General features: G+C 39.1%; 1 protein-coding gene across 1 annotated transcript in view; it reads right to left on the reverse strand.

The window, feature by feature from the left end:
- avl9 (AVL9 homolog (S. cerevisiase)) overlaps nucleotides 1–15,217 on the reverse strand; it is an 80,421-nt gene that overhangs the window by 26,029 nt on the left and 39,175 nt on the right. Inside the window, exons 12-14 of the mRNA XM_083656558.1 lie at nucleotides 14,139–14,358; nucleotides 13,711–13,828; nucleotides 10,020–10,073 (exon numbers count right to left, since the gene is read on the reverse strand). Of these exons, the coding sequence (XP_083512684.1) occupies nucleotides 10,020–10,073; nucleotides 13,711–13,828; nucleotides 14,139–14,358 (392 nt within the window). The remainder of the gene's footprint in view (nucleotides 1–10,019; nucleotides 10,074–13,710; nucleotides 13,829–14,138; nucleotides 14,359–15,217) is intronic.

Raw genomic sequence — 15,217 nt, forward strand, 5'->3', positions numbered from 1 at the left:
TCCTTGTATCTTGAACTAACACTGTGATATGATGTGACCTTGTATCTTGAACTAACACTGTGATATGATTAGTCCTTGTATCTTGAACTAACACTGTGATATGATGTGTCCTTGTATCTTGAACTAACACTGTGATATGATTAGTCCTTGTATCTTGAACTAACACTGTGATATGATGTGTCCTTGTATCTTGAACTAACACTGTGATATGATGTGTCCTTGTATCTTGAACTAACACTGTGATATGATTAGTCCTTGTATCTTGAACTAACACTGTGATATGATGTGACCTTGTATCTTGAACTAACACTGTGATATGATGTGTCCTTGTATCTTGAACTAACACTGTGATATGATTAGTCCTTGTATCTTGAACTAACACTGTGATATGATGTGACCTTGTATCTTGAACTAACACTGTGATATGATGTGACCTTGTATCTTGAACTAACACTGTGATATGATTAGACCTTGTATCTTGAACTAACACTGTGATATGATTAGTCCTTGTATCTTGAACTAACACTGTGATATGATTAGTCCTTGTATCTTGAACTAACACTGTGATATGATGTGTCCTTGTATCTTGAACTAACACTGTGATATGATTAGTCCTTGTATCTTGAACTAACACTGTGATATGATGTGTCCTTGTATCTTGAACTAACACTGTGATATGATGTGTCCTTGTATCTTGAACTAACACTGTGATATGATTAGTCCTTGTATCTTGAACTAACACTGTGATATGATGTGACCTTGTATCTTGAACTAACACTGTGATATGATGTGTCCTTGTATCTTGAACTAACACTGTGATATGATTAGTCCTTGTATCTTGAACTAACACTGTGATATGATGTGACCTTGTATCTTGAACTAACACTGTGATATGATGTGACCTTGTATCTTGAACTAACACTGTGATATGATTAGTCCTTGTATCTTGAACTAACACTGTGATATGATGTGTCCTTGTATCTTGAACTAACACTGTGATATGATGTGTCCTTGTATCTTGAACTAACACTGTGATATGATTAGTCCTTGTATCTTGAACTAACACTGTGATATGATGTGTCCTTGTATCTTGAACTAACACTGTGATATGATTAGACCTTGTATCTTGAACTAACACTGTGATATGATGTGTCCTTGTATCTTGAACTAACACTGTGATATGATGTGACCTTGTATCTTGAACTAACACTGTGATATGATGTGTCCTTGTATCTTGAACTAACACTGTGATATGATTAGTCCTTGTATCTTGAACTAACACTGTGATATTAGTCCTTGTATCTTGAACTAACACTGTGATATGATTAGACCTTGTATCTTGAACTAACACTGTGATATGATTAGACCTTGTATCTTGAACTAACACTGTGATATGATTAGACCTTGTATCTTGAACTAACACTGTGATATGATTAGACCTTGTATCTTGAACTAACACTGTGATATGATGTGACCTTGTATCTTGAACTAACACTGTGATATGATGTGTCCTTGTATCTTGAACTAACACTGTGATATGATTAGTCCTTGTATCTTGAACTAACACTGTGATATTAGTCCTTGTATCTTGAACTAACACTGTGATATGATTAGACCTTGTATCTTGAACTAACACTGTGATATGATTAGACCTTGTATCTTGAACTAACACTGTGATATGATTAGACCTTGTATCTTGAACTAACACTGTGATATGATTAGACCTTGTATCTTGAACTAACACTGTGATATGATGTGACCTTGTATCTTGAACTAACACTGTGATATGATTAGACCTTGTATCTTGAACTAACACTGTGATATGATTAGACCTTGTATCTTGAACTAACACTGTGATATGATTAGTCCTTGTATCTTGAACTAACACTGTGATATGATTAGTCCTTGTATCTTGAACTAACACTGTGATATGATTAGACCTTGTATCTTGAACTAACACTGTGATATGATTAGTCCTTGTATCTTGAACTAACACTGTGATATGATTAGACCTTGTATCTTGAACTAACACTGTGATATGATTATGATGTGTCCTTGTATCTTGAACTAACACTGTGATATGATTAGTCCTTGTATCTTGAACTAACACTGTGATATGATTAGTCCTTGTATCTTGAACACTGTGATATGATTAGTCCTTGTATCTTGAACTAACACTGTGATATGATGTGACCTTGTATCTTGAACTAACACTGTGATATGATTAGTCCTTGTATCTTGAACTAACACTGTGATATGATTAGTCCTTGTATCTTGAACTAACACTGTGATATGATGTGTCCTTGTATCTTGAACTAACACTGTGATATGATTAGTCCTTGTATCTTGAACTAACACTGTGATATGATGTGTCCTTGTATCTTGAACTAACACTGTGATATGATTAGTCCTTGTATCTTGAACTAACACTGTGATATGATTAGTCCTTGTATCTTGAACACTGTGATATGATTAGTCCTTGTATCTTGAACTAACACTGTGATATGATGTGACCTTGTATCTTGAACTAACACTGTGATATGATTAGTCCTTGTATCTTGAACTAACACTGTGATATGATTAGACCTTGTATCTTGAACTAACACTGTGATATGATTAGACCTTGTATCTTGAACTAACACTGTGATATGATTAGTCCTTGTATCTTGAACTAACACTGTGATATGATTAGTCCTTGTATCTTGAACTAACACTGTGATATGATTAGTCCTTGTATCTTGAACTAACACTGTGATATGATTAGACCTTGTATCTTCGATTAAAGCATTACAGTGCAGTATTAGGGCAGGAACTTCCACGGCTAAAACCCTCTACTTAGATAAATGAGTTGCACCTGTATGAAAACTACAATGCATGTTGTGTAGTTTGAGGTATTGAGCTTGTTTTTGTACTTCATTGATATTTACAGTGAGATGTTTTCAAACCCCCTTGTTTTGTTTCCATTTTACTTGCCCAAATGTGTCATCTTTCTTCTCTTCATCGTTGCATTTCGTCAAAGTCTTTTCACATCTACGTTTCATCGCTGTGCAAATAAACTAAAGCAAACCCATGTGCAGCTTCCTCTACTGTACGTGGTGCTCTGCAGCCTGGCCCCGCCTGTTTGTTTGTTTGTTTGCTTGTTTGTATACCGAGGCGTTACGACAAAGTTCACAGGGGCCGGGCCACTGAATACCCTCGAGGTAAAGTGAGAGCTGCGAGTATCACAGCCAAGCAGATCTGCCCCATGTTCTCATCATAAAGCTAAGATAGGGACCAAGACACACAGGAGGGGGTGTGGGAGTGGGGAGGGGATATGTTTATCTGACTCGTAACACTAGACGCGGAGCTCAGACCGTGGACGGGTCGCCTTTCGTCAACACTTCCTGGAATGAAAGCGGAGCCAGGGCCGAAGACGACGCCAGCTCTGTTTTTGAGAATGAAACTCTCTCATAATTAATGGGTCGGGCTAATATGAGACCACCACCCCCTCACCCAAAAACCACCACTCCCCCAACCCCGCTCTGAGGTGGGTTTCTATATCCATCCTCATACATGGCACTAAGTTAGACTGGCACTCGGTGATATATTACACTCAGCGTGCCGCATACAGTGTTCATACAGTATTCAGTGTGTGTGTGCGTGCACGCGCGTGTGTGTTCCAGTATTTGGAAACTTAATCATCAGAGGTCTAAACAGAGCTAATGCAGGATGACAGCAGTACATGGCGTTGGCTTTCGGAAGATTTAATGACAATTTGATTGACTCATTTCCATTTTTCTCCTTTGTCTTTTGCCACGTCTGTAGACTGTGTCAAGAACATTAGTGAGCAATATCTTTTTAGTATTTTTTTACAAGTGAGAACACACAAAAAAGTTATGTTTGCATTATGTTTTAAATAAAATAAAAAGCATTAAATCTGTTATAATGTGTAGCAAAGAGGAATATTGAAAAGTACAGTACTGTGCAAAAGCCTTAGGCACATGTAAAAAAAAGTTTCTAAATATCAAGAAAGTTTCTACATCAAAAATGTACTATAGAGTTGTTTGCATGTACTAATGCAAAAATAAATAAACAAACAAACAAAGACAAAATGTATATACCGGTAAAACATCTTCGGTGGCGAAGTAAGATATATCCAATTTCCTATTTATGTGTTTTGAGCTACCTGCCAAATAGCAGCTTGCAGCTCTGTCAATAATACTGTAATGTAGCCTCCTACTGTCACCACAAGAGGGCACCAGAGCTGCAGCCTGATACTATAAGGGCAGTGGTTCTCAAAAGAAAATCATGTCACGGACCCCTAAACTGACACAAATTAGACCCACATTTGATAAGATTTTGTCCCAGGGCCCCCCATTTGATTTAAGATTTTTGCTTTTTATTTTTAGATGTTTTATTAGATAATGTGTATGAAACCCATGAGCAAAATAGTCATACGTTCTGTCATTGTGTTAGGGACCGTTTGTTATTTATGGAATGAAAATAGGGGAGGGTGATGCTTTTTAAAATTTAGTCTCAGGTAGGGTACACTGTTATTAATTTGAGTCCAGAGGAGGGTCATACAAATATGAATGGATCAAATATTTATTTTATGTTATCTATTTATTTATTTTTGCTTTTCGGAATTCAGCAACTATACCCAACAACAACACACCTCCTGGCCAAACGTTTTGGTATGACCCGGGGTATCATTTCTCGTGGAAAAAAAGAAAGGACTCAAAGCTGTCCAGTAGCCTAAAAGCGACAGCTGGGTGAGAGAAACGATCGGTTTCGGGGGCAAAGCAGCCTAAATTCATGTACAATAAACATTGCTATCAAAACACATCAATGTTAGGCCCGCATATTGTCAGTTTCGATGCATGCGGAAAGCATGTGGGGTTTGTCTAATTAATGCTCGTCACTAAATGTAGGGAAATAAGGCTTGATGACTGAACTTCTCTGAAATTTCCAAGAAAGAAAAACAAACAGCTGAATATATGTCAGGGGGAAAGTGGAGTGCAGAAACGCCTGTTGGATCAGCGGTGGATGGTGACAGTATCAAATCAATTGACAACTTTGCTGATAATTCATCTGCGCATTGAACCTCGTAATCGTATCATAAGTCTCCTCCTGTACGTAATCACATGCAGATCAGCTCACCTGATCCAGCGGCTTTTATCTCTGTTACAGCTCCAGAATCACATGCTACAAGCCGAGAATATGAACTTATTCCTGTAACACTTGTGTATTGCTAAACGCTCGGCAACTTCACAATAAGCAGTAGCCAATTCTGTGTGTTATGGAATGCATCTGTAGCCTACCATAAGAATGCCACAGCCACAACTGGGCCAAGTTAGAGAAAGTGTGTTGTAAACCAGAATCTACGGGACTATCTAGTGGAGAAAACAAAACAAAAGAAAAATCTGGTTGTTTTGTTGTGGATGCGCCGTGCATGCCTACATGGAGAGCTGCACTGGCTGCCTTGACCGAAATAGAGGTGAGCATTGCTTGTGTGAAGAAGGAATGGAAAATTTTATTCAAGCATAATGCGCTATCTCAATTTGGCCATACTGTCGATAATTGTAATCATTTTGGGCTTAATATGCATCCTAATTTAATATTTTATTTCATGGTCAGATGTGGCCTTTCTTCAGAGCCGGCCCGCCCTATATGCGAACTAAGCGGCTGCCTAGAGCCCCGGGAGTTGCCAGGGGCCCCCTAAATTTTTTTTTTTAAACATAGGCTATAATATTATAGGCTGTGTGTGGTAGTTAAAACATAGGTTGACGTTTATTTATGTTTGTAGTTGAAACAAAAACATAAATACTGTAGGCTACATACAGTACAACACAAAAGGCTGTTATTTACCCTTTGTCGCCACCTGGTGAGTAAATATATATGTAACTAAAACCATTAAAATTGACTACCGGTCCTTGGCACAAAAAAGGTTGGGAACCCCTGGTTTAACTGACCTGGCAACCCCTATGGCTGCTGGGTTCTACACGCTTGCTTGACACTGATAGGGCTACAAACGAGCGTCATCATCGTCACGTTTGTTTGTTTTGCCCCCCCCCCCCCCCCCCCCAATCAACGGCGCGGGAAGCCCGGTGCGGTGGGTGCTGCAGCACCCCCTGGTGGCAAGAGATGGAATTTTCGAAATTGTTGAATTTGGCTCGAGTAACTGTGTTTCTGTGCATGAGTCTGTGCTGTGTAGTGGATATCTTCTCTATAGACGATCTTTGCTCAACACAGTGGTTCTTGGGTAAAAAATAGGATCCACACAATGTGAAGCGTGCACAACAAGTTTTGTTTACTTAGCCTCACGTTGAAACTAGTGTTTACATAGCTGTGTTTACTTTGTTCACGGAGTCGGAGACACGCTTTGTGAAGAGAAAGAGACACGAGATGACAAGACTGAGGAAAAAAGAAAGAGGAGATGGGAGGAATAGCAGGTAGGCTATCACTGTCCCTGATTCCTGAGGGTAAATTGAGTAATGCTGCAGAGAAGAGGAGAATATACTGAATAATGACATCATAACAGTATAATCCTAATGTTAATTAAAAATTAAATATTCCTCTAAATATGGCTAAAAGTTAAAAAAAAATCAAATTTTCTTCGGCGCTGCCCTTGCGGGCTGCACCGGGAGTCCCTTCCTTACAGCACCCCCTACTTAAAAGTACTTCCAGCGTGGATGCCCCCAAACCCCTGCCCCTGGGAGGGGGCCCCTAATCTATATCCTGCTTAGGGCCCCCAGATGGATCGGGCCGGCCCTGCCTTTCTTATCTCATAATGCAAGTCGAGCTGTTTATGTGCTTTAATTGCCTAATTTGGTTCCATACGTGATGCCCTCGTGCTGCCTATGATTTTATTGACACTGAACATTGTTTCACAAGCGAAAATAGTATGACATTTGTTCGGGGAGGGTAAATCATATTTTCCAATCTCTTGTGGAGGAAGGAAAAATATATTTTGGTCAGAGAAGGGTCACAGCTTTTTATTTCAGAGTCCTCCAAATCCCTCCAGTGAACCTTCTAAATAATGAACGGTCCCTTACTTATGAAAATAAATGATTCCCCTTTTTGCTGGGGACCCCGTGGAACCCCCTCAAGGACCCTTGGGGGTCCCAGGACCACACTTTGAGAGCCACTGCTATAAGCCAACAACTTTGTATCAAAACACTAACAGGAGATATAAGGAAGGGCTTAAATTCAGCAGTGTAGGAAACGAGTGAATACTCAGTGTGAAAGCCCTAACTTAAAGAGTGAATACTCAGTGTGAAAGCCCTAACTTAAAGAGTGAATACTCAGTGTGAAAGCCTTAACTTAAAGAGTGAATACTCAGTGTGAAAGCCTTAACTTAAAGAGTGAATACTCAGTGTGAAAGCCCTAACTTAAAGAGTGAGTACTCAGTGTGAAAGCCCTAACTTAAAGAGTGAATACTCAGTGTGAAAGCCTTAACTTAAAGAGTGAATACTCACTGTGAAAGCCTTAACTTAAAGAGTGAATACTCACTGTGAAAGCCTTAACTTAAAGAGTGAATACTCAGTGTGAAAGCCTTAACTTAAAGAGTGAATACTCACTGTGAAAGCCCTAACTTAAAGAGTGAATACTCACTGTGAAAGCCCTAACTTAAAGAGTGAATACTCAGTGTGAAAGCCTTAACTTAAAGAGTGAATACTCACTGTGAAAGCCTTAACTTAAAGAGTGAATACTCAGTGTGAAAGCCTTAACTTAAAGAGTGAATACTCAGTGTGAAAGCCTTAACTTAAAGAGTGAATACTCAGTGTGAAAGCCTTAACTTAAAGAGTGAATACTCAGTGTGAAAGCCTTAACTTAACACATTGAGTGCCACAGCGCTTCAGTAAAATTGTCTGGAGCCTGTGCCAGATTCACTTCCATTCAGTTGAAAACAGCTATATAATTTTTTCTATTAGGGCTATATGGACAGGGCTGGACTCTACTGAAACATTGGACACTCCTGCTTCTTTCAAAGAAGAAATTTTGTTTCTAGACAGTTCCATTATGAAATGACAGCCTCTGAAAGAAGAGCACTTTCAAGGGTTTTCTGCTGTCTTTTTTTACTTTTCAAGATAAAGTCACTTTTATGAATACTTTTTGCACTCATGATTATTATTATTATTATTTTTCTCCTGCTTCTTTTTTATTATTAGACATTACATTACATTACATTACGGCATTTGGCAGACGCTTTTATTCAAATCGACTTACAATATCAGAACTTACAATATCACATTTTAGTCTAACACTAACGCTAGTCTAACACTAACGCTAGTCTAATTTCAAGCACATTCACTGACTCTAGCTAATATTTTCTGATGTAGTGACGTGGTGTAGTTCTGTGCAGCCTGCGTGCCCCACCCCCCTCTCCCCCCCTCTCCCCCCCTGAGCTGCAAACTCCTCCCCACACGCACCCAGTCTATTTTCGGAGCCTCCGTTTTTGCGCCGGGCGGCTGACGGCGGCTCCCGGGCGGATCCCAGCGCGACAAGGAAATGCCAAACGGGACTGCAGGAAAAGGTTTGGCCGTTCGGCGTCGGGTGCTGCCTTTCTGGCGGGTAATCGTGTGGAGAAACTATATGCAGACAGATAGACAGAGGCAGAGGAGCTCAGTTGTGGGCGCGGATCGCAGCCAACTGTCAGCTGCAGACAGAGCAATCTATATGGCTCTGGCTGCAGCATGCATCGGTGTCTCTTTGATCACGGCTTTCTCCTGCACAAAGGAAAGGATCTGAGCGCCAAGGTTTTAAGGTGGCGCAGCTGCCGTGTAGATTTTTAAGGTGGCGCCGTGTGATCCCTTGAAGGGATTCATGCTCACTGGCTGGGTACGACCTTAAACAGCAGAATTATGGAATAATATGAATTATGATATTGGGACGTCCACAGACGTCCCTGGCACTTCTCGTTACTTTTTTTTAGGACGTCCACAGACGTCCTTGGCACTCAATGTGTTAAAGAGTGAATACTCACTGTGAAAGCCCTAACTTAAAGAGTGAATACTCAGTGTGAAAGCCTTAACTTAAAGAGTCAATACTCAGTGTGAAAGCCTTAACTTAAAGAGTGAATACTCACTGTGAAAGCCTTAACTTAAAGAGTGAATACTCACTGTGAAAGCCTTAACTTAAAGAGTGAATACTCACTGTGAAAGCCTTAACTTAAAGAGTGAATACTCAGTGTGAAAGCCTTAACTTAAAGAGTGAATACTCAGTGTGAAAGCCTTAACTTAAAGAGTGAGTACTCAGTGTGAAAGCCCTAACTTAAAGAGTGAATACTCAGTGTGAAAGCCCTAACTTAAAGAGTGAATACTCACTGTGAAAGCCCTAACTTAAAGAGTGAATACTCAGTGTGAAAGCCTTAACTTAAAGAGTGAATACTCAGTGTGAAAGCCTTAACTTAAAGAGTGAATACTCACTGTGAAAGCCTTAACTTAAAGAGTGAATACTCAGTGTGAAAGCCTTAACTTATAGAGTGAATACTCACTGTGAAAGCCTTAACTTAAAGAGTGAATACTCAGTGTGAAAGCCCTAACTTAAAGAGTGAATACTCAGTGTGAAAGCCCTAACTTAAAGAGTGAATACTCAGTGTGAAAGCCCTAACTTAAAGAGTGAATACTCAGTGTGAAAGCCTTAACTTAAAGAGTGAATACTCAGTGTGAAAGCCTTAACTTAAAGAGTGAATACTCAGTGTGAAAGCCTTAACATAAAGAGTGAATACTCACTGTGAAAGCCATAACTTAAAGAGTGAATACTCACTGTGAAAGCCTTAACTTAAAGAGTGAATACTCACTGTGAAAGCCTTAACTTAAAGAGTGAATACTCACTGTGAAACCCTTAACTTAAAGAGTGAATACTCAGTGTGAAAGCCTTAACTTAAAGAGTGAATACTCAGTGTGAAAGCCTTAACTTAAAGAGTGAATACTCAGTGTGAAAGCCTTAACTTAAAGAGTGAATACTCAGTGTGAAAGCCTTAACTTAAAGAGTGAATACTCACTGTGAAAGCCTTAACTAAAAAAGGGAATACTCACTGTGAAAGCCTTAACTTCACATCAGCAACACCGTATTGGCCTTGGAATGGATGGCTGGAACAGACAGACCAAGTAAAGAAAGAGACCATTCATGAATAACTAATTACACAGGGTTCACAGGGTTCCTACATATTTTCCTTCGGATAAATCCACATTTACTAATCGAAACGTACTAATTTAACATTTAACATTTAACATAACAAATTATTTGACTGAATGTGAAAAGTTTGGTCAGTGCTTGGGCAATATACAGGACCCGTTAACTGTGGAGATTCTTATCTATAACAAATATCACAATACGGGAAATGACTGGTTCATAAATGACATACAGTAAATTGTGCAGTACATAAATTGTATGGTCAGAAAGAAAGAAAGAAGAACGAAAAGTGACAAATCTCTAGACTGTATGCATGATTCTAGTTGGAGTCCTTTCTTACCCAGTGAGTGAGCCAGCTGTTGATGGACAAACGTTAGCTACTGTGGATATTAAACTTGTATCCTTTTGGTTACAGGACACTCTCTCTAACCTGTAGGTCTTTTGGTTATAAGTACTCTTAGTAACTTTTTTTGTAATGCTTGTCTGTCCAATATCCGTTTCAATTTTTGTCCCACTGGTGGGGCACGGTGGCGCAGTGGTAAGCGCTGTCGCCTCACAGCTAGAAGGTCCTGGGTTCGAATTGTCCCACTGGTGATGTCACAATGTCTATGACATCATTGATGTCATCAGTCATTATTGACCAAAATCATCTTATGACTGATGATGTCGACTCGTCATAGGCATGGTACCAGAATAAACTCCCGCACACTGACCTTCATCAGATTCTCTTACAGAAGAGGAGTACTAAATACTACTGTTTCCTCTCTTCTCTTGTAGGGACAGATTCTAGGAGGATTTTTCCCTATACGCCCACCAGAATCCTATTTATCTTGTGAAATTCTGCTGGTCATTCTCCTATGTCTTTTTCATGTGTAAACCTGGCTTGTGTGATCCTTATTCTGATATGTTATCCTTCCTATATTGTGCATAACATTTGCTATCACCTATGTATATTGTATTATGAAGGGTGTATGTTTATCACTGTTTTGGGTATTGCTGTGCACTATCAGACCTCTGACCCATACCTGCCATTCTCTATCTAGGTAATTGTGTTCAATTATGATGTCAGGGTGCAGTGCGACCCGATTGGTCCACGTAGGTTTGCCAGCCTATTTAACTGGGTCCCTCCTCCTCTTCTGTAAGAGAATCTGATGAAGGTCTCACGACCGAAACGTTATTCTTATTAAACTTTTGATTGCATGTGGAGACAGTGTGCGGGAGTTTATTCTGGTACTGTGTCGGGTTTTGCCCTTCTCCTACGCACCTGTTGAGCCTAGGTGTGCAAAAGTTTTTTTCCTTCATAGGCATAGTGATGTCATCAGTGATGTGAAGTTGAGCAATTGGGCGCTGCACATGCCAATAGAGCAGCGAGGCCACGCAGCAGTCGAGCTGCGTGCAGTAAGCCCGTGCAGCGGGTGAGCCTACGGTTTCGCCCCCGAAGGGGCCAATACCCCAGTACGGGTAAACTGTTTAAATAGTCTGTAGCTGGTTATTTTGATAGGTAGACAGGTAACCAACCATAATTTAATTTTCAAGTTCCTGTTGTATTCTAAATATCCAGTTCCTATTGTATTCTAAATATCCAGTTCCTATTGTATTCTAAATATCCAGTTTCTATTGTATTCTAAATATCCAGTTCCTATTGTATTCTAAATATCCAGTTCCTATTGTATTCTAAATATCCAGTTTCTATTGTATTCTAAATATCCAGTTCCTGTTGTATTCTAAATATCCAGTTCCTATTGTATTCTAAATATCCAGTTCCTATTGTATTCTAAATATCCAGTTTCTATTGTATTCTAAATATCCAGTTCCTATTGTATTCTAAATATCCAGTTCCTATTGTATTCTAAATATCCAGTTCCTATTGTATTCTAAATATCCAGTTCCTATTGTATTCTAAATATCCAGTTCCTGTTGTATTCTAAATATCCAGCTCCTGTTGTATTCTAAATATCCAGTTTCTATTGTATTCTAAATATCCAGTTTCTATTGTATTCTAAATATCCAGTTCCTATTGTATTCTAAATATCCAGTTCCTATTGTATTCTAAATATCCAGTTTCTATTGTATTCTAAATATCCAGTTCCTATTGTATTCTAAATATCCAGTTCCTATTGTATTCTAAATATCCAGTTTCTATTGTATTCTAAATATCCAGTTCCTATTGTATTCTAAATATCCAGTTTCTATTGTATTCTAAATATCCAGTTTCTATTGTATTCTAAATATCCAGTTCCTATTGTATTCTAAATATCCAGTTTCTATTGTATTCTAAATATCCAGTTCCTATTGTATTCTAAATATCCAGTTTCTATTGTATTTTAAATATCCAGTTCCTATTGTATTCTAAATATCCAGTTCCTATTGTATTCTAAATATCCAGTTCCTATTGTATTCTAAATATCCAGTTCCTGTTGTATTCTAAATATCCAGTTCCTATTGTATTCTAAATATCCAGTTCCTATTGTATTCTAAATATCCAGTTCCTATTGTATTCTAAATATCCAGTTTCTATTGTATTCTAAATATCCAGTTCCTATTGTATTCTAAATATCCAGCTCCTGTTGTATTCTAAATATCCAGTTTCTATTGTATTCTAAATATCCAGTTCCTGTTGTATTCTAAATATCCAGTTCCTATTGTATTCTAAATATCCAGTTCCTATTGTATTCTAAATATCCAGCTCCTGTTGTATTCTAAATATCCAGTTCCTATTGTATTCTAAATATCCAGTTTCTATTGTATTCTAAATATCCAGTTCCTATTGTATTCTAAATATCCAGTTCCTATTGTATTCTAAATATCCAGTTTCTATTGTATTCTAAATATCCAGTTCCTATTGTATTCTAAATATCCAGTTCCTATTGTATTCTAAATATCCAGTTCCTATTGTATTCTAAATATCCAGTTTCTATTGTATTCTAAATATCCAGTTCCTATTGTATTCTAAATATCCAGTTCCTATTGTATTCTAAATATCCAGTTCCTATTGTATTCTAAATATCCAGTTTCTATTGTATTCTAAATATCCAGTTTCTATTGTATTTTAAATATCCAGTTCCTATTGTATTCTAAATATCCAGTTCCTATTGTATTCTAAATATCCAGTTCCTATTGTATTCTAAATATCCAGTTTCTATTGTATTCTAAATATCCAGTTCCTATTGTATTCTAAATATCCAGTTCCTATTGTATTCTAAATATCCAGTTTCTATTGTATTCTAAATATCCAGTTTCTATTGTATTTTAAATATCCAGTTCCTATTGTATTCTAAATATCCAGTTCCTATTGTATTCTAAATATCCAGTTCCTATTGTATTCTAAATATCCAGTTTCCATTAAACAGGAACTGGATACAATCGGAATATGAGAATACAATATTGTATTCTAAATATGCAGCTGGGTGGGAAAATAGTGAAGCTGTCTGGTGAACTTGGGGGTTTAATAGGTGAGTGAAAATGCATGTACTCTTTTTGTCATGTAAAAAAAAAGTCTCAGGTGTGTCAATTCAAAACCTCAGAGAGAGTTTGGCTGTTTACCAGCTGCTGTGGCCTGTAGCCGTACTGAGTTTCCCTCCTAGAGCCACCTACCCAGGGGCGATGTCGGCCATGGCGGGGTGCTTGTTGCTGTACCACACCCGGTAGTTGTGTGTGATCTTCCATGCTGTGATGAAAGGCGCACCGTAATCAGCCAGCAGCCTCTCGTTATCTGCGTGGAGACAAAACAGGAAACAACAGAAAGAGCGGGGAGTCAGTGAAGGTGATTAGCAGCGGAACTGGATTGACTTTCGTTCTCTCTACAAAGCCAATCATGCCTGATGATAGGCGTGTTTATACGTGATGATAGGCGCGGATTTCGGACATGCACATTCTGTAGTCATAGTGCCACCTACTGGCAACACAAAAAGCAGTTTATCTTGATAACCGTTCATCCGATCGACTTCAAACTTGGGGAGTGTGCTGCCGGGAAGTAGTAAACACTAACTGATAAGTGACTGACTGACCAGCAGTGTTCCTACCTTGCTGCAAGGCAGAGGACAGTAAGGTGTGGAGGTAGAGGCCGAACTGGGCCCTGATCCACTCATCTCCGCCCTCCCAGCCCGTCCCGTCCAGGAAGACGTCCTGCCGGTTCTCCGTCACGTGTTTGAGCAGGTAGTCTGCGAAACGCAGGTCTGCTGTCGTCAGGCTCAACACCTTCCGCAGCTCAGGGTCCTGGATCTGTATACGGGCCTCCTCCACCTGCGCATGCACACACAGACACACACACAAGATCATGGTCACTTTTCGGGACATTACATAGACTTACATCCATTTTCTTTAGACTTACCCTCCCTAACCATAACCACTACTTGCCTAACCCTAACCTAAGCCTAACCTTACAGCTACAAGGAACTTTCAACTGGTTATGAAACAGTCCAAATGTATTATCTGATGACTCACATCTTACCTACAAAAGGCAAATGAGACCATCGGCGAGGAGATTAAGGATTTCTATATTGTTATTCCAAGTGCCTGTGTGCTGCCGGGCACAGTGCGTCTGTCACATGTAACGTCCGTGCAAACTGGTTGTAATTTTGGTTCCGGCCGGTGAATGAAGCAGTGACGTCAACCTTAGGCTACATTTAGATAGAGTCCGACGAGATGTATTGGCCGCTGTGTGTAGTGTGGCTGTAGTACGTCGGGGTGGGAGGATCTCACATCACCCCCCCTTCTGCCATCTCCCTTCAAAACAAGCATGAGATGTTTTTAAAAGGCTGTAGGCTATTTTGTAGCTTTAGTTTAGTTTCTCTCTTTTTTAGTTTTGTTTCTGTTTGATACAGTATCTGTTATTTTACCATTTCATCCTGATCGCTTTCAGTCGTGTATCAGAGCCGTGTTGTACTTCCTGCTGAGTGATTCATATAAAAAGGCAGGCTTTCATTGACACTAACTAACATAACTGAAGGATTTTTATTGTGAAGAACAGATTAGGGATGCAGCGGTATACCGTTTGAAGGTATACCGCGGTTTGAAAACGTCACGGTATCAAAACCACTAAAATTTGCCGTCATACCTTCCCCACAATATCAGCTATTTCCCCAAAACAAAGTGCCCAGGT

Source organism: Poromitra crassiceps, assembly GCF_964638095.1.
Source record: "Poromitra crassiceps genome assembly, chromosome: 2".
NCBI lineage: Eukaryota > Metazoa > Chordata > Actinopteri > Beryciformes > Melamphaidae > Poromitra > Poromitra crassiceps.